An 18,384-nucleotide genomic window follows, 5' to 3' on the forward strand; every position below is an offset into this window, starting at 1 on the left:
CAACAGAGACGGATTTTTTCCTTAAACGCGGTTTGTAGACAATTCAGGACCTGAAACGTGTGAAAAATGATTGTGTAAGAATTTAAGATCTTTTATTATTTTAAATCTAGTCGCTGTTGATTAGTTGTTTCCATGTTGTTCTCCTCACAGACTGAAATGTTCTCTAGTTTCCTCAGCAGATTTATGAATATTTCTCTGTAGTTAATCAAATTCTGCTGTGAACCAATGAGAGCTCAGATGATGTGCTTTCTTCTCATAATTTTCTCCGAATTTTATTGTTTTCTGTGTTGTGGTCTCGTTTCAACCAGGATGCTTCCAGGATGTTCGTGTTGTTGATTGTGCTTCAACTTATTAATATCAATAATCTGTTGAGAAAACAGGAATGTTAGTTAATTTTCAAATAATGCAAGTTAAAAAGAAATGAAAGTAAAGTTTCAGTTTGAATAAAGATTTAAGACTTTTCTGTTTTGATTTCCTTTGTTTCTGAAAACATTTGAAGCGTCAGATATTTGGTGAGTTTCATTTTAATGGGACAGTTTTGATCTCAAACAGTCAAAATGTTTCAGTTCAAATTAAAACGCAGCAGGAAGTGAAGCTGAGTTCATGGAAACAAAACAGATTCAGGAAACAAGCTGCCCAACAGCACTGTAAAAACTGAAAATTCAACATAATAAAGAGAGAGACAGAAGGAGGGAGTGAGAGAGAGAGAGAGAGAGGTTTAGTCTTTGGGGTTGGTAGATTAGAGTCAGAGGCGTCGGGGCGATCGGGGCGATCGGAGCAGCAGGAGGATTAGAGCCACGAAGTGAGGATGAGGAGGATTAAAGAGGAGGAAGAGGACAGGAGGAGATAAAGGGACAGCAGGAGGTGCAGGAGGAGTTGGTACCTGAGAGGAACCGACAGGTGAGTCGATCTGGGAAAAAATGAACCTTTGAGAATTGGACCTTTACTTTAACTAGACTGATGGTCGGAGGTCAGGGAGTCCAGATGCTCTGGATTCAGGAGCCCGTCGGACCGTTGGTTCTGTTTGACGGCGGGTCGGAAAGACGGGTTCTGTCGCTCAGTCCGTCCAGTTTATTTGTTCAGCAACGAGGCAGGTCAAAGGTCATGACATCCAAAAGACACAAAGTCATAGAAACACAGTCAGCAACTGGAGCTGATTATTGATCAGATTATTGATTATGTTTCCATAGCAACTCCAACCAGCTTTGTTTAGCCTGAAAGAAGCTCAGGGTTTCAGCAGTTTTCCAGTTTTCTGGAAGTTTGTTCCAGATCTGTGGAGCATAGAAGCTCAATGCTGCTTCTTCCTGTTTGGTTCTGGTTCTGATGTAGAACCAGAACCTGAACCAGCAGGTTGATCCAGCAGCAGTGATTTATAAACTACCAATGAAGGACTGTAGAACCGGGTGGTGTAGAACTAGATGATGTAGAACTGGGTGGTGTAGAACTAGATGGTGTAGAACTGGGTGGTGTAGAACTAGATGATGTAGAACTGGGTGGTGTAGAACTAGATGATGTAGAACTGGGTGGTGTAGAACTAGATGGTGTAGAACTGGGTGGTGTAGAACTAGATGATGTAGAACTGGGTGATGTAGAACTGGGTGGTGTAGAACTAGATGATGTAGAACTGGGTGGTGTAGAACTAGATGGTGTAGAACTGGGTGGTGTAGAACTAGATGATGTAGAACTGGGTGATGTAGAACTGGGTGGTGTAGAACTAGATGATGTAGAACTGGGTGGTGTAGAACTAGATGATGTAGAACTGGGTGATGTAGAACTGGGTGGTGTAGAACTAGATGATGTAGAACTGGGTGATGTAGAACTGGGTGATGTGGAACTAGATGATGTAGAACTGGGTGGTGTAGAACTAGATGATGTAGAACTGGGTGATGTAGAACTGGGTGGTGTAGAACTAGATGATGTAGAACTGGGTGATGTAGAACTAGATGATGTAGAACTGGGTGATGTAGAACTAGATGATGTAGAACTGGGTTATGTAGAACTGGGTGGTGTAGAACTAGATGATGTGGAACTAGATGATGTGGAACTGGGTGATGTAGAACTAGATGGTGCAGAACCAGATGGTGTAGAACTAGATGATGTAGAACTGGGTTATGTAGAACTGGGTGGTGTAGAACTGGGTGGTGTAGAACTGGGTGATGTAGAACTGGGTTATGTAGAACTGGGTGGTGTAGAACTGGGTGGTGTAGAACTAGATGATGTAGAACTGGGTGGTGTAGAACTAGATGGTGTAGAACTGGGTGGTGTAGAACTAGATGATGTAGAACTGGGTGATGTAGAACTGGGTGGTGTAGAACTAGATGATGTAGAACTGGGTGGTGTAGAACTAGATGGTGTAGAACTGGGTGGTGTAGAACTAGATGATGTAGAACTGGGTGATGTAGAACTGGGTGGTGTAGAACTAGATGATGTAGAACTGGGTGGTGTAGAACTAGATGATGTAGAACTGGGTGATGTAGAACTGGGTGGTGTAGAACTAGATGATGTAGAACTGGGTGATGTAGAACTGGGTGATGTGGAACTAGATGATGTAGAACTGGGTGGTGTAGAACTAGATGATGTAGAACTGGGTGATGTAGAACTGGGTGGTGTAGAACTAGATGATGTAGAACTGGGTGATGTAGAACTGGGTGATGTAGAACTAGATGATGTAGAACTGGGTGATGTAGAACTAGATGATGTAGAACTGGGTTATGTAGAACTGGGTGGTGTAGAACTAGATGATGTGGAACTAGATGATGTGGAACTGGGTGATGTAGAACTAGATGGTGCAGAACCAGATGGTGTAGAACTAGATGATGTAGAACTGGGTTATGTAGAACTGGGTGGTGTAGAACTGGGTGGTGTAGAACTGGGTGATGTAGAACTGGGTTATGTAGAACTGGGTGGTGTAGAACTGGGTGGTGTAGAACTAGATGATGTAGAACGGGGTGATGTAGAACTAGATGGTGCAGAACCAGGTGGTGTCTCTATCCTCCTGGTTCTAGTCAGAACTCCAGCAGCAGTGTTCTGGACCGTTGGGTTGTCAATCAGACCTGTGGAGACGCTGCTGCAGGAATCAAAGCCTGGATGAGTTTCTCTGATCCGAGACTTTAGTCTCTGGTTCTGGAAATGTCCTGGAGCTGGGAGAAGACCCACTTTGGGACCGTGGTTCTGACTGGTTCCGGTTGTTCGGTTTCAGGTCCAATGTTTTCCTGGCGACCTCTGACCCCAGCCCATCATGATGACCCGGTCCAGGTAGAGGAGGCGGAGTCTGAGAATGAGGCAGCTGATGAACTTCCTGCCTGACTGACTCAGATGCACCATGCCCCCCCCCCTGCTCTTCATCATCATCATCATCTCTCCGTCCTCCTCTCAGCCCAGCGGCCCATTGGACGCCTGCAGCCTGGGGGCGGGGCCAGGACGGCAGGCCCTCCCCTGTCAGCCCCCCCCCACCAACATGAAGGAGTTCATGCAGATCAGAGTCGACCCCCCCGGCATCACCTGTGGAAACCCCCCAGAGAGGTTCTGCACTCTGGTTGGTACTGCCCTCATCCCCCTTCCTCTGGGTGGTCGGGTTCTAGTGGGGGTCGGGTTCTCCACCAGAGGCCTTCATGGTTCTGGTCAGCAGATGTTTCTCCAGGGTGGGGGTCCCGCGGCCCCCGAGGGTCCGATGGCCGCGGCCGAAGGAGGAAGGCGGAGTCCCCAGAGAGAACCTGCAGAATGACCTTGTTGCTAGGCGACAGAGGGGGCGTGGGAAACATTTTCTGTTTGGATCTGAAATGAAGTCATGGAATATTCCTTCCTCTGATTAATTTAATCTTTATTTATTATTGATACTGGAAGTAGTCAGCCGGGGAGCTCCTGCGGGGCCCGGCGCCAAAGCTTGGACACCACAGAGGCGCCGTGAGTCCCGCTCTCTGGCTAATTGTCCCCGTGGGACTTTCATGCTTGAATTATTAATAAATGCTATATACACTCAAAAAACCTAAATGTTAATTTATGGGAAAAGGTGGAAAAAGTAAAATAAAATGTTTTGTTGGCTCAGAAGCAACAGCATCGCCTAGCAACAAGGTCCTCGGTTCAAATCCCTGCAGGCAGTCTCCGGGTGGCTGTCTCTTGTCCCCAGGTCAGTGTCTCTGCATTGTCCTGTGATGGACAGTTGATCCTCCACATCCTGAGACACGAGCAGACGATGGACGGAGCGGCACAGTTTTATTTTTTAAGGTTTTGTTGGCTCTAGTGGTTTTTATTCAAAAGTAGTCCAACAGGAAAGAGGGTAGTGAGGGTGGAGGAAGACATGCGGCAAATGTCGGCAGGCTGGGAATCGAACCTGCGACTGAGGTCTCCATACGTTGGTTGTGCTTTGCCCCGAGCCACACATGAGCTGGCCTTGGTTCTGGTTCTGACCCAGTCCGTGGAGTGACAGTTGGCACCAGCAGCTTCAGGGATTAGTTCATCAGATTAGAGTCGGTGTTAATCTGCCGGACCAGAGATGACCAGAACCCGTCCATCTGAGCAGAACCCACATGTTGGGTGGTTCTGCTGACCCACTGGTCCTCCATCTTTCCTCTTTGTATCACTTTGTACCGGTTCTACAACCTACCTCAGTCTGTCTGCAGGGGTGTGAGACTGGACCCAACCTGAACCAACTGGACCCAAACTCACCTGACCCAGTGACCTTACCAGAACTGACTGGAACCCACCCAACTGATCCAGTTGGTCCTCTGTCTTTAAAAACCAGGCTGGTAGTTTGGTAGCAGGAGCTTCCAGGTCTTTTCACAGACTGTGACAGTTGACCCTTGACCCAGAAGTCGTGTCATCTGACTGACTCTGACTCTGACAGAGTCAGTCCGACCGGGTCGGACCTAAAGAAGTCCGAGTCCCTGAACCCGTCTTTGCTCTTTCTATAAACAGAAATAATATAACAGAAAGTTGAAGCTCCTGCACCGGCCCGCCTGATGCCTTGTTGGATGTGTTGGCAGGAGAACCCGTACCTGTGCAGCGACGAGTGCGACGCATCCAGTCCTGACCTGTCTCACCCTCCTCAGCTGATGGGAGACAGGGAGAGGGGGGGGCTCATCACCTATTGGCAAACCATCACCTGGTCCAGGTATCCTGAGCCCCTACTGGCTAACATCACTCTGTCATGGAACAAGAGTCTGGAGGTGGCTGATGACATCATCATTACCTTTGAATACGGGAGACCGACCAGCATGGTGCTGGAGAAATCCATGGACAAAGGTAACCTGTCGGCAGTCACTCAGAACAACCAGCCAAGGTTCAGCACCGGGTTCTAGTGAGGATGTCAGAGATAGACAGAAGAACTTTGGGTCGACACCAGGAAGCAGCTGGTAAATGTTTCCTCTGATACTGAGTTGCTGTTGATGCCGTTTGTCCTGCAGGTGCAACATGGCAGCCATATCAGTACTATGCTGACGACTGCCTCGAGGCCTTCGGCATGTCACCTAAACAAGTTTCTGACTTGGCGCCGACCAACCTAACCCGGGTCATCTGCACTGAGAAGTACTCCGGCTGGGTTGGTGCCAAGGTGAGTAACTGGACCTGACTAATGTCTCACTGGGACAATAAAAACTCTGGAAAGTCTTTGAAACTCTGTTGACTCCAAACTGCTCCAGGAGGAGAAGAACGTGGTGTTTGAGGTGCGAGCCCGATTTGGTGTGTTCGCTGGGCCAAAGCTTATCAACATGGATGCCCTTTACATCCGGATGGAGACGATGAAGGGTCTCAGAGACTTCTTCACCTTTTCCAACCTCCGTCTGCGGCTCCTCCGCCCTGCTCTAGGAGGAACCTACGTCCAGAGAGACAACCTACTAAAGTACTTCTACGCCATTTCCAACATTGATGTACCTGCCAGGTAAGCAAACTCCTGAACTTGCTTACATTTTAGAAACATTTCACGGACGTAAGCTCACGGGGAGCAACCCTCAACCAGACGACACATTCTGCACTTCTGAAAGTCCTCAGCTATGTTACAAACACATGACCACATGCTGTTAGTGACCAACAACCACACCAGACCTCAACGATCAGGTCTGGAGATGTGGTGGGGTTAGGTAGAGTTATGTCCGACCCCGGGGCTGGGGTCAAGTGTGGTCAGGTCCGTGGAGTCCTTGGACGTGGTGGATCTTCTGAAACTTCAGCAGGTTTTAACAGATGTTGAGTTTTTCACCACCAGGAGGACAGGCAGGTTCCCAGAGAGAAGGGATGTGGTTAGGGTCCTGGGTCGGGGTCAGGCCGTCTCTGATTGGTGCTCCACGCTCGTCTGTTCCTCAGGTGCAAATGCAACCTGCATGCATCTCGCTGCGTGCTGCGGCATGCCACTCTACAGTGTGAATGCGAGCACAACACCAGCGGACAGGACTGCCAGCGCTGCAGGGGGGGCTTCAGGTCCCGCAGCTGGAGACCGGGATCCTACCTGCCCCTGCCCAGAGGCGCCGCCAACACCTGTACGACCCCCCCACACACACTCATACATAGATCCACACCAGGTGACACACAACTCCATCCCTACCTTTTGTTTCCCAGGTGAAGCAGCAGGAAGCGCGGTTGGTAAGCAGAACTCATCGCCCGTTTCCTCACCTGTCTGCTCCACTGTCAGTGTTGCATCATTTTTTCCTCATGTTGTTTAAAGGATTCGTCTATTTTATTATTTTTTAATCGATGCAGCTAAACTCACTTTACTTGCCTGTGACTTTCTTTTGTGTGAGATTCCTGATTCTTCAGCCAATCGGCTGAATGGTTACAGAATCCTGACTTCCCCATGAGAGAAACACCTGAACCTTCATGACGGCTTCTCCTGGGAGTTAGTGCACCAGCAGATGGTGGAGTTTAATCTGTCTTAATGGGTCATCACCTCACACACACACACACACACACACACACGCACACACACACACCGATCTTTACTCAACCACCACACCAAGCTTTAGCAGCAGCTTTGCAGGTAGTGCCTGACACACCGTCAGTAACGACTCAGTCTCATTAAAGTTGCATTCTATAACTTTAAAAAAGTTTGTTTTACATGTTTGTTAAAAATGTCGCCATGACAATTTAATAGGAGACATAATCTGAAAAACGGAGTTCTTCCCATTGCTCCCAGTTCCAACTGCAGAAATACACCACTCAGTCAGAAACAACCAATCAGAGCCAGAAGGAGGGTGTTAGTGTTGCCAGTCATCCTCGTGTACGTGCTGCTCAGACCCTCTGTCTTCCGCTCTGCTTCTCTACAGCTTGTTCACCACAACAGAGCCTGAATGCTGATTCTAGTTAGCATAGCCGCCTATTACAGTGGTTTTCCTGAAACGGTAGGTTGTTTCTGTCTCATGAGCACATTTGCTCACGTACGGTCTGTGTGTCTGGTACGGCAGCAGCACATCTGCGGACAAGAAGGCGCTCCAGAGGGTTGTTAGGGCAGCAGAGAGAACCATAGGCTGCCCCCTCCCCACTATGGAACAGATTTACACTTCCAGGCTCCACAAGAAAGTTTTGGACATTTTAAATGACTCTTCACACCCTGGCCATGGTCTCTTCCAGCTGCTGCCATCAGGCAAGAGATACAGAGCAATAAAAACCAGGACAAATCGCCTAAAAAACCGTTTTTACCCGATGGCAATCATGGCACTAAATTCAAAGGCATAAGAACTTCTGCTCTTGACACCACTGTGTTAAAAATGTCAATTCTGTTGCGACACCTCCAGGCGCTGCAACCATCTTCTGATGTCTATTTATTCTCATTTTGTACTATTTATTTCTTTATCTTTGTATATTATGTATATACACATAACCTGCATCTTAAGTCGAGTCGAGCAAATCTCAATCTGTAATCTGTTGATGACAATGATAATAAATCTTATCTTATCTTATCTTATCTTATTTAGCAGCGTATACATGAGGATGGTTCACAATGCCGAGACCCGCCTCCCGGCTCAGACTGACTGTTTCTTGTCGGTTAATTTCTTCAGACGCCACTAGTAGCTCAGGGAGGATTATCTGTGTAGCGACAGTCTGAACAAATACGTAAAAAAAACTAACATTTTTTAAAATAAAAGTTACAAACTGCAGCTTTAAGCATAAAACATTTAGTTTAGTCACCCATGAAGACAGTTTTCAGTCATTTTGAACTGAAACCTCTAAGATGCAACAGTGGCAGAGATCAGACGTTAGATGGTTTAGAGTTAGCGGTCAGTGGTCGCTGTAGAGCCGCTACCTCAAACCTCTGGACTCTGCTCTCCGTCCAGAAACGTTTGGGTTAGAAAAACATTAGAGGTCAGAAAAGATCTCTGCAGAACACAGACGGGAGCATTATTACATCTTCTGACAGAACAATCCAGCTGCTGCAGAACCTCAAGCAAGTCCAAGGTCAGGCAAAGAAAGGTGAGAGAAAACATCCATATTTCAGCCGACACCTGGGACTTGGAGGAGATTAAGAGTAGCTCAGTGACACCACCCTTTGACTCCACTTCAGACTTCACCTTTTGTGCAGAAATTGGTTTTGTTTCCATGGCGGAGGAACTTGGTTCCTCTGGAAACACCTGCACCAATGTGCCGCTGTGCCAGAGGTTAAAATACACAGGCTAACAGGGTTGGTGGTAGAAATTAGACTGTAAATGATTCATATTTCATGAATACAATGGTCACTTTTTACAGATCTTTAAGGGTTTGATGATTCGCAGATTGTTTGTCAGAGAATCTCCTCCAGACTGAGGATTAGCTGCTGCTCTCTGGGGAAGCTGGAGGCCAACGTCTTCTCCTCAGAGAACCTGATCCGTGTCAAAGGATCAGAGATAAGAGCTCCAAATATAACTGAAAGAAGTCCATGTGTGAAAGTACATGGTGTTACATGTTGGGGTAATGGCACTATCTCTCTGCTGTTACCTGTACTTGCTGTCATCATCACCTTCTCAGGTGTGAAAATGACTCCAAGATCAAATTTGGTACAGAAAGAGAAGATAGGGAGAAACTCTGGACCTAAACAGGGACAGAGCGGCTCAGTTCGGCCTACGAACCAACACAGTTCCGCTAAATTAAGACAGCAGGATGGAAATGAGACTGGAAAGCTCCCAGTTTAATGTTCTGCAGGGTTCAGCCAGAATTTGTAGAGAACAAAGTCACTAAGAGTCGTCACTCTTCTTCTCTGACAGCAGCTTCTGATGGACCAGATGGAGAAGCTGACATCACGACCTCTGCCCCTGACAGCAGCACCAAGCCTGACCTGAACGCTGCTGTTTGGACATCGCCCGCTCTGACTGACGATACTTTCGCTGGCAGCCAAACTCTTCCGGACAGAACCGTGTCCAGCCCCTCTACCACCACTGACAGCATTTTGTCCATATTTTACTATTCACTGGGTACTTACACAACCACAGGAAGTGCTCTTACTCTACCAGGCGCAGCCAGAAATTCGATTGCCACTGACCCACAGAGTGTCACTGCTGCAGAGACAAGTACTGCCACTGATAGTCCAATTATGACTGATACCCCTGTATTTGGTAGGACTAGCACTATATCCATGACTGACATGAGCAGTACTCCGTACTACACCAGTACTACAAATTCTGTGATGGCCGTAGATGTTATCACAGCATCTGAGAGTAGTACTGTAGTTTTTACTGCTGTGAGTAGTACTCGTAGTGCTAGTAATGCTGCTACAACAGGACCTCCAGCAGACATCCGTTCATCCGTCGGTACCGCCCAGGGGAAAGTTACCAACAGTCCCAGTAGCACCATTAGCAGCTACAGTGTAGCCAGTAATAGCTTCACAATCTCAGCCAACACCAGGAACTTGGAGGAGTCTAAGAGTAGCTCAGTGACACCACCCTTTGACTCCACCTTTTCTGGGACTGGTAATACCGACTTGGTGACCAGAGTCACTCCACCTTCTGTTTTTGTAGCGTCATCAACCAGGGCCCAGAATCCAGCAACCATTCCAGAAATCACTCCACCCAGTGAACAGCTGTCTTCAGGGGATGCTCTGTCAACTGGAACTACTCCAACCTCTCAGGAAGGAGACGCTCCACCTTCAGCCAGAGTTGACACTACGTCTGTTTCTCCAGATATTCTAGTCAATCCACTGCCCCCTCCAGATGTCCCATTAGATGTAGCAAGTCTTCCTGAAGAAGCAAAACCCATTTTAAAAGCCCAGAGTATGCTTCATCCCATGGAACCTCCTGAAGATGTTCGCTTTTATGTACCTTCAGTTTTACCACCTTCAGACGTTCCACCAGGCAGCCTGTCATCTAAAGCTCAAGAAACTGCAACTGATTTGCTGTCTTCTGAGTTACTTCTGCCAAAGGAATCTCCTCCTCTAGGATCTACTTTAAAAATACCTCCAGAAACATTCTCCTCTAGAGATTCTGACAGTTCGATGGCTGTATCTTCTCCTGATTCAGTTTCAGATATACCTTTTCCTGACTTCCCTTCTCGTAATAAACCTCCAGAAACACCTCCTCCAGATGTAGAGTGCTCTAGGACTCCTGGCGCTTTGACAGATGCATCCCTTCCCTCACTAACTCCACCCATAATTCCCCTTTCAGCTCCTGGGGCTGATGTAGAGCCATCGGCTCCCTCTAGGGGAGAATTGGAATTGAATCCAGGTTTTGAAACCTTGGATCAATCTAAACCCAATGCTAATCTAGGTGTGGATGAATCACTACAAAATCCAATGTCTAGCTCAGAACAAGCCTCCGTTGTTGATCCTGCAACCCAACAAGAAGAAAAGTCTTCTGTGGTGGAAGCAGCTCAGCCATCCGAAGAATCGGCATCTGGAAAAAAGGAGTCTAAAGAAGAAAGGACAGATGGAAGAGAGATCAAAGGTATAACTGATTGCATTAAAATAACTCTTTATTCAGATAAACTGATCAGAATGACAAGATCTGGAACCTTAAGATTGTTCCAATCAAAGAAAATGTCATTAAACGATCTACTATCAGCGTATTAGTGCATTCATGTAGCTTGAAACACGTTGGAATCTCTGCCTGGATCTCTTATTTTGAAGTCCAAAAGGAAGTTCTTCATGGTCTGCCAATTTGCTTTGACACAGTTTACTTCTGCGTAAATCCTCTGGATTCTACTCATTTTGGAAACAGACAGAAGAAGCAGTGTATTAATGATGCTAGCGTCTGAAGAGTGGATCTACTGCCTGGTTCCGCTTATTAAACATGGAGGCTGTTAGGAACTAAATATGAAGTTCAGTGAGATGATTAACGAATAATTTAAAACCAACATTTTTTGTCTGTTCACACAAGGAGTCGCCATTTCCAAAGAGGAGGAGAAAGGCTTTGAGAAGAAAGGTACTAACCAACATGGCTGCTGCTTTTATAAGATGTTGTCATGATTGGTCAGACATCTGACCCTTGACCTGTTGTTGCCATGGTCACTCTGATTACTTCATGTTTTAAGCAATCCAGAAGATTCTGATTCCAGGGGGACCAAAGTCCACTCAGCTGTCCAAAATCATTTACGTCAACTTCCAGGGTAAGACCAGTTGCCTCCCAGTTGCCTCCCAGTTGCCCCCCAACAGGATTACAGAAACACTGTCCGGTTCTGAATCCAGTCGCAGATCAGAACCTCCTCTGCCAAACATCTAAAATGGAACAGAATCAGCCGGTTCTGGTGTTAATGGATCCAGCAGTCAGACTGGACTTTCCAGAACCGTCCTGATTCTGGAGCATAGATCTTGGTTAGGGTTAGCCCCTAGCCAATTAATGACACTTCAGAACTCGGCCACCAGACCCAAAGAAGAGCCACCGGTCCTTTTCAGAACCAGTTTTAAGGTTCTGTTGGTGGTTCTAGAGATCCCAGCTCTGTGAGGTTCTGATCAGACGTTATTCAGCCTCTGCTGACCTGCAGGTCTTCTAGAGCGGTTCTTTTGGAGCTCCTATAGAACGGAGCGGTTCTTTAAGAACAGTTCCTGTCAGCTCAGTGAAATCCAGAACCGGTCCAGAACCGGTCCAGAACCCTTCCTGAAGGCCAGCAGAGAGATATTACTCATTTCTATGAATAATTCTTTGATTTCTAGTTATTTATGTTTCCTTATAAATATTCATAAATCTTCTGTTTCCATATTTCCTTTCATTTCTTCTCCTTTTATTATCAATAATTATTTGATGATTTCCTGGTTTGTCCATTAAATGTTTGAAGAGATTTTGTTCCACTTGACTGTATAAATAAAGTTTTATTGACAGGGGGCGGGGCTTCGGGTGAGTCCAGGCTCTAATGTGTGTGTGTGTGTGTGTGTGTGCGTGTGTGTGTGTGTGTGTGTGTGTGTGTGTGTGTCCTCCAGACTGCGAGTGTAACGGTCACTCCAACCGCTGCAGCTACATCGACTTCATCAATGTGGTGACGTGTGTGAGCTGCAAGCACAACACGCGAGGACAGAGCTGCCAGTACTGCCGCCTCGGTTACTATAGAAACGCCTCGCTGCCACTGGATGACGACAACATCTGTGTGGGTCGGTACCACCAAACGCATCGGCCCGGTCCGGGTCTCTGACACCCTCAGCCGGCCGGCAAAACCACGCAGAGAAAATGAGAGTAGATCCTGAGGGGTGGCGCCACCTGCTGATTGATTTGTGTATAACACCCCATGACGATGATGCTAGTGCTAATGCTGATGAAGCTAATGTTAATTATGCTAATGCTAATGATGCTAATGCTAAGTGTGTCCTCAGAGTGCGACTGCGACCCGGACGGCAGCGCGTCTCCTCACTGCTCTGACTTGGGTTTGTGTCGCTGTAAAGCTGGAGCCACCGGGCGGCGCTGTGACTCCTGCGTGTCTGGGTTCACCTGGCGAGGAGGCGGAGCCGGCTGCACAGGTTCGCTTGCCGTTAGCTGCCTGGGTGTTAGCTGATTAGAGTTCGTCAGCTAAGCTATGCTAGCTGACGAACTCTAATCTGTCCCTCAGAGAACCTCTGCGACTCGGAGCGGCTGCTCTGCCAGAACGGCGGCACCTGCTTCGACTTTCTGCGCTGCACCTGTCCAGGCAACTCCACAGGTAGCTGTACAGCTGTATGACGTCACAGCTAGGTGTTGTGGGCGGGGTCTGACCAGACCAAGTGTGTTACGTTTGGGTGTGCAGGTCAGTTCTGCGAGCGGAGCGTCTGCACGAAGAAGAGCGGCTGCACTACGAACTCAAAGGGCTCCTCCCCCTTGGTGACATCACAACTTCATCTGGTGACCTTCATCCTAATCAGCTACACCATCAGCTGACCATGCCCCGTTACAGACCACACCCACTATGACATCACAGGCAGGTGGGATAAAGATAATTGGTCCTGATTAAAAGCTAATAATCATTATTTTTTCTGCAGTATGACAGGAAGTGACATCACCCTTTATTCTCAACTGTTGCACCTGTCAGGTGACTCTTTAGTGTTGAATAGCAAAGAAACCATCAAAAACCCAAGACTGAATACATCTCACTTCCAACATGAACACTACATTACCCAGAATGCTCCTGTGTCCCACAGCGGTGAGGAAAATGGGGCGGCACTGCGATGATGAAGGCGGAGCTTCAGCTGCTCTGAAACACTTCCTGCTGCTGGCGACTCGCCGATAATCCCAGGAATCCATTCCTCTGACGACGGATGAAAAATGTCAGAATAAGTCCAAAAATTACGGAAAAACAGGAAGGAGACAGGAAGCAGACAGGACAACCCCATTTTTAAACCAAAAGTTATTCATTTCCATCTTTTTATTAATAAACATATTCCAGGAACGAATAATCTCCAACAGATTCTTTCATTATTGATTATTTTAATCTACAACTTTGGTCTGATTTAACTACAGACAGTATGTAAACTTCTGATTTTGAACTCACTATTTTGTGCTAAAAAATATCATTTCTGCTGAACTTTAAACAATTATAACATGCAAGGACTCCTTATGTCAGTGACGTGTGTTCAGCAGAGGCAGGCAGAGCCTCACCTGCCATCATGGAAAAATAATATATAATGAACTGCATGTTCCATGTTCCTCCTGTCTGAACGTCGCCAATAAAATAGTATAACCAACCTATAATATATGAACTGATTTTCCATAATTTAGCTTATTAATATAATGTTCAGTGTTTTTGTCACCAGCTGTGTGTGTGACGTGTTTCTGTGCTGAGCAGCGATCAGAAACCACAGAACAGATTGGAGGTGCGGCAGGCAGTTCTCTGGCCTCATGGCAGGGGGCGCTCATGATCCCAGACATTGAGACTCCACAACTGCAGAGTAAGAGACAGAAATAGCGAGCCAGCCATGCTAGCCAGGGAGCGCTAGCCAGGGAGCGCTAGCCAGGGAGCCGGGCATGGAGCCAGCCATGGAGCGCTAGCCATGGAGCTAGCCATGGAGCTAGCCGCGGAGCGCTAGCCAGGGAGCGCTAGCCATGGAGCTAGCCACGGAGCGCTAGCCAGGGAGCCGGCCATGGAGCCGGCCATGGAGCTAGCCATACAGTAAAGTGCAGCGATATTGTTATGTTTATTGTGTATAATATTGCTAGTGTTATTATTAGTTGAAATACGCCACCTTGTGGTCACTTTAAGTTATTGTTTAAGTTAATAGTAGAAGAAGAATATGGACAGGAAGTGCTTTGCCCAGATTCAAACGGCCGCTCCACACTCCTCCTAGTTCTTTCTTGGTGTTTGTTAAAGCATTGTCTGTGAGTATTACTTGGTAAAAACATTAAGACACCTGTAATGTTACATAATATGATGGTATTGTATAAAGTTGTATGTTTAAAGCCCGTTATTATTATGCTAATGAGTCCGTTTTCATATGCTAATTTTTGTTGCTAATCGCTAGCTAACATCCTCATTTCATTGAAAGTCAATGCCGTGTTGGTCCTTTATTTTATTTGTATCGCTCTGTAAAGCCTAGATTGTAATACATTGCATTTCTGTACAGTTTCACAAAAAAGGAAGGAGAAGAAAATTATTGAACTATCACTGAAGTAAACTTTATTAACCAGTCATCGCCGTCAGGATTTTCTTCATCTTTCAAGATTGTTTAGCTGTTTGGATAGCTAGTGCGAGTATCTAGTGAGGCCAATAACAGATATATTTATAGTTTTCTCCTCTCTTCCGACGTCAACATGGATGACTACATTTCTACACTTAAACAGTTTTCTAAAGTGGATTTTCCATTGAAGCAGGAAATAGTAACTAAAGGAAAACCAACAGCGGAGCTGAAAGTTTGTCTTCAAGATAGTTTGATGATTCTCAAACGAAGTGGTAAACAAGAAAAGACTTGTCTAGGCTAGATCTGCTTTTGGATGAACGGATATTTTTGAGCAGAATTAGCGGCGAATGGACTTCATCTATAAGTAAAGGTAAAACGGCAATAACATTTTTTTGCTTAGTTTTCTGATGAAATGTGCGTTTTGTGGGGTACAGTTTGTATGTAATGCAGAAGAGAAACACAAACTGCTGTTGGATTAGCTAATAGCAGCGGTAGAAGATAATAGAAGATAAAAACACAATCTGCCTCAGCGATCATTACCTAAACCATACTACTGCAACAGACTGGATGTTTTGTTCTTTGTGTCTGAAATATTTGAGTATATTTGGTGTTTTATCCTGAAACATAAAGTGGGGTTGTTGTCAGTTGCTATGGTAACGAGTCTGCGTGTAGCTTGGCCGATACAGACAGCGAGACGAAGTGGTTGCGAGTTGTACTTGGGTTTTTTCTTTGCTGTAGATCAGTGGAGCCCAAAGCGGGTCCTGGAGGCCCGGCATCCTGCATGGTTTAGTCTCTCCTTCTCAGCAGGTCCATGTTCTTCTTCGGCCTCTAATGATCCATCATTAGATCCAGGTGTGTTAAACCAGGAGAAAACTAGAACATGCAGGATGCCGGGCCTCCAGAACCCGCTTTGGGCCCCCTGCTGTAGAGCGTAGCACTAAATTAATGATGCCTACATTTCCAAGTTTCACTGAGTTAATGCAGCTGTGGATGACATGTAACAGAAAAGCCTTTCTGCCCTGCAGCATGTACGCATACGAAACAATAACATGCGTTGTGTCCATATTAATAAATCGGAGTATGTCAGTGAATCACCAGCTCACTGCACGTCACGACTCTGTTTACATTTATGTGGGAAGAAAAACTGCAGATTGGAGCCAAAATGGCTGATTTGTTCTTTATTAACTGATTCCCATCTGTGGGTCTTAGTGGGGGTGGAGTCTGAAGAAGAAGAAGAAGAATTACTTTATTCATCCCAGCAGGGAAATTATTTCGCAGTTACAGCAAGAGTTTTTTTTATACACAGATTAACACACGACGGAGCTGCGTCTGCAGGCAACCAGCTGAGCCGACGCCATTTTTGAAGGAGGACATGCGGCAAAGGTCGTCAGACCGGGAGTCGAACCCGCAACGTCCGCGGGTCTAAGGCCTCCAAATGTGGGGCATGCTAACCCCCTGCGCCACCACAGCACGCCCGAAGGTGGGGCCTGAGGCAGGTCGGAGGTCAACACCCTCTTCCTCAGGCTCCACTTTTTTTTTTTATTAAATGAACTTTATTTGTTATAGTAAACAACACATAACTGTGTATGTTTGTGTTTTTGGTCACTAGGGGGAGCTGTGGCCTCCAGTATGACAGGTGTTGAACCCGGAAGGGCAGACACGTTTTTGACCGCTGAGTCATTGTGTATCCTGGAATAATTGGGTTTGTTCACAAATGGTTCATCTTACTGGAACAAACTGGGAATTTGAACAACATGGAAGATCTCTGGGATTGACTTTACACGCAGTCAACAGGAACAACGTTAGCAACGTTAGCCGCTCAGCGCATCCTAGCAGCAACAGATCAACGCTTAACTAGTGCAGCATTAAACTGGCTAGTACAGTGAACATATCACCAAAAATATGCCAAGGGGAGCATAAACTAAAACAGAAAGGCAGAAAATGACAGTCAAAATAGTCTTGCATAAAGAAAATAATAGTATGAATTGTCACATATGTGCCATAGAGCAGCGGTCCCCAACCTTTTTAGTCGCGGACCGGTCAGCCCTTCACAATTTCACTGCGGACCGGGTGGGTGGGGTTAGGGCTAACCTCCCTGTTTTTCGCGGTGGTTACGTTCCAAAAACAACCGTGATAGGCGAAATCCGCGAAGTAGGAACCTTTATTGTTTTTACAATTATTATACAATAAAATACTCCATTATTAGGCCTGTCGTGATAAACGGTAAATCAATTAATCGTATGATAAATTAAAACTATCAACCTCATTTCAATTATCGGCATTATCGTCTCTTCCGGCCTTTTTCTCTTTCAGCTAATGAGACTGAATGAAAAAAGGCTCAACTCCGGTGCTCTCCACTGACCTCTGACCTCATTTCCTTAGTGTAAAGCCCAGTGCACACTACACGATCTTAGAGCTGTCGGCTGATTGTCGCCCATTTTCAAAACCTGACAGGCCACACATTAGCCGACAGAAATCCTAGGTATAACGGTTCGATCGGTTCGGTCCTGCCGTGTTGTGTCCAACAATGGGCACAAAATAATGGCTGCAAGTTCAGTGAACTAATTTTAAAACCAGGCATTAATCAATGCTTTACTACAATCTACCTGCAATGCTTGTGGCTAGTGTCAGCGTAAAGTCCTGACTGAATGAAAATCATTAGAACCTGTTTATGTCACGTTAACGAAGAACAGCTGAAAAGTTACCGGGTTTATCAACTGCGGTAGCAATTTAGCTCCAACTCCTCCTCTTGTCATTTCTATATTCTTTGCATGTTGAATAAACATTAATGTTTGTCAAGAAAATCCGAGCTCATCCCACTTCCCCATGCTGGAGATTTTAGTTTAACAGTAATAATAAATAAAGTTATCTTTAAAATGAATCACTCAAGTGATATCAAGGCCCAACAGTAGACTTAGGTGTCAATAAAATAAATCTGGTTGTGTGTGTTGTTTTTGTCTCATGCAAACTTTGCTTTAATTCTACTTTTTTCTATCTAATCATAAAAAATCATAGTCAGTCAGAGAGATTCATGAAACAAGAAAAGCAGATTTCCTGGAAAAAAAGGAAGTTTCCAGCCTGCAGATTTATAAAAATAGCTGAGACTATTTCTTAGTTTAAAGCATGAAAGTTTTAAAGAATGAAATCTAAACATTTTGAGTAATTGGATAAGATTCAAAGTAAAATACTTATATTAATATTGGTTTACTTGTAATAATATTTACACTTACATTTGTGGGAACACTTACAAGAAAAACAAGTAACTGTAACTTTGGTATCAAATAATTAGAATCATGTATTATTCTTGGTTTCTTTTCAGAAAAACATCTGTAATAACTCACATTAAGATCATAATAAGAGTAACTAATAAGTTATGGTTATAAAATTATAAATGAATGCTAAATCAGAGAAGCTAAAGAAAATAA

General features: G+C 45.6%; 1 protein-coding gene and 1 long non-coding RNA gene across 4 annotated transcripts; both read left to right on the top strand.

The window, feature by feature from the left end:
* Positions 1 to 50: 50 nt before the first annotated feature.
* ntng2a (netrin g2a) lies at positions 51 to 14,036 on the top strand. 3 transcript variants are annotated; one of them, XM_028034131.1, is made up of 15 exons: positions 51 to 900; positions 3,200 to 3,535; positions 4,983 to 5,241; positions 5,403 to 5,548; positions 5,637 to 5,875; positions 6,295 to 6,467; positions 6,547 to 6,570; positions 9,162 to 10,832; positions 11,265 to 11,309; positions 11,419 to 11,493; positions 12,302 to 12,469; positions 12,689 to 12,832; positions 12,922 to 13,011; positions 13,096 to 13,270; positions 13,487 to 14,036. In XM_028034131.1, the coding sequence occupies exons 2-14, from the start codon at positions 3,323 to 3,325 to the stop codon at positions 13,224 to 13,226; spliced, it is 3,378 nt and encodes a 1,125-aa protein (XP_027889932.1). In that variant the 5' UTR covers positions 51 to 900; positions 3,200 to 3,322; the 3' UTR covers positions 13,227 to 13,270; positions 13,487 to 14,036. The 3 variants fall into 3 exon arrangements, with proteins under 3 accessions (XP_027889932.1, XP_027889933.1, XP_027889934.1); XM_028034132.1 differs by lacking the exon at positions 13,487 to 14,036 and having other exon boundaries at positions 13,096 to 13,301; XM_028034133.1 differs by lacking the exon at positions 51 to 900 and having other exon boundaries at positions 2,671 to 3,535.
* A 1,022-nt stretch (positions 14,037 to 15,058) lies between these two features.
* LOC114154816 (uncharacterized) lies at positions 15,059 to 17,641 on the top strand. Its single transcript, XR_003597621.1, has 3 exons — positions 15,059 to 15,329; positions 16,266 to 16,595; positions 17,598 to 17,641. It is a non-coding gene; the product is annotated as an uncharacterized LOC114154816 (long non-coding RNA).
* The last annotated feature ends 743 nt before the right edge of the window (positions 17,642 to 18,384 follow it).

Source organism: Xiphophorus couchianus, chromosome 12 (assembly GCF_001444195.1).
Source record: "Xiphophorus couchianus chromosome 12, X_couchianus-1.0, whole genome shotgun sequence".
Classification (NCBI taxonomy): Eukaryota; Metazoa; Chordata; class Actinopteri; order Cyprinodontiformes; family Poeciliidae; genus Xiphophorus; species Xiphophorus couchianus.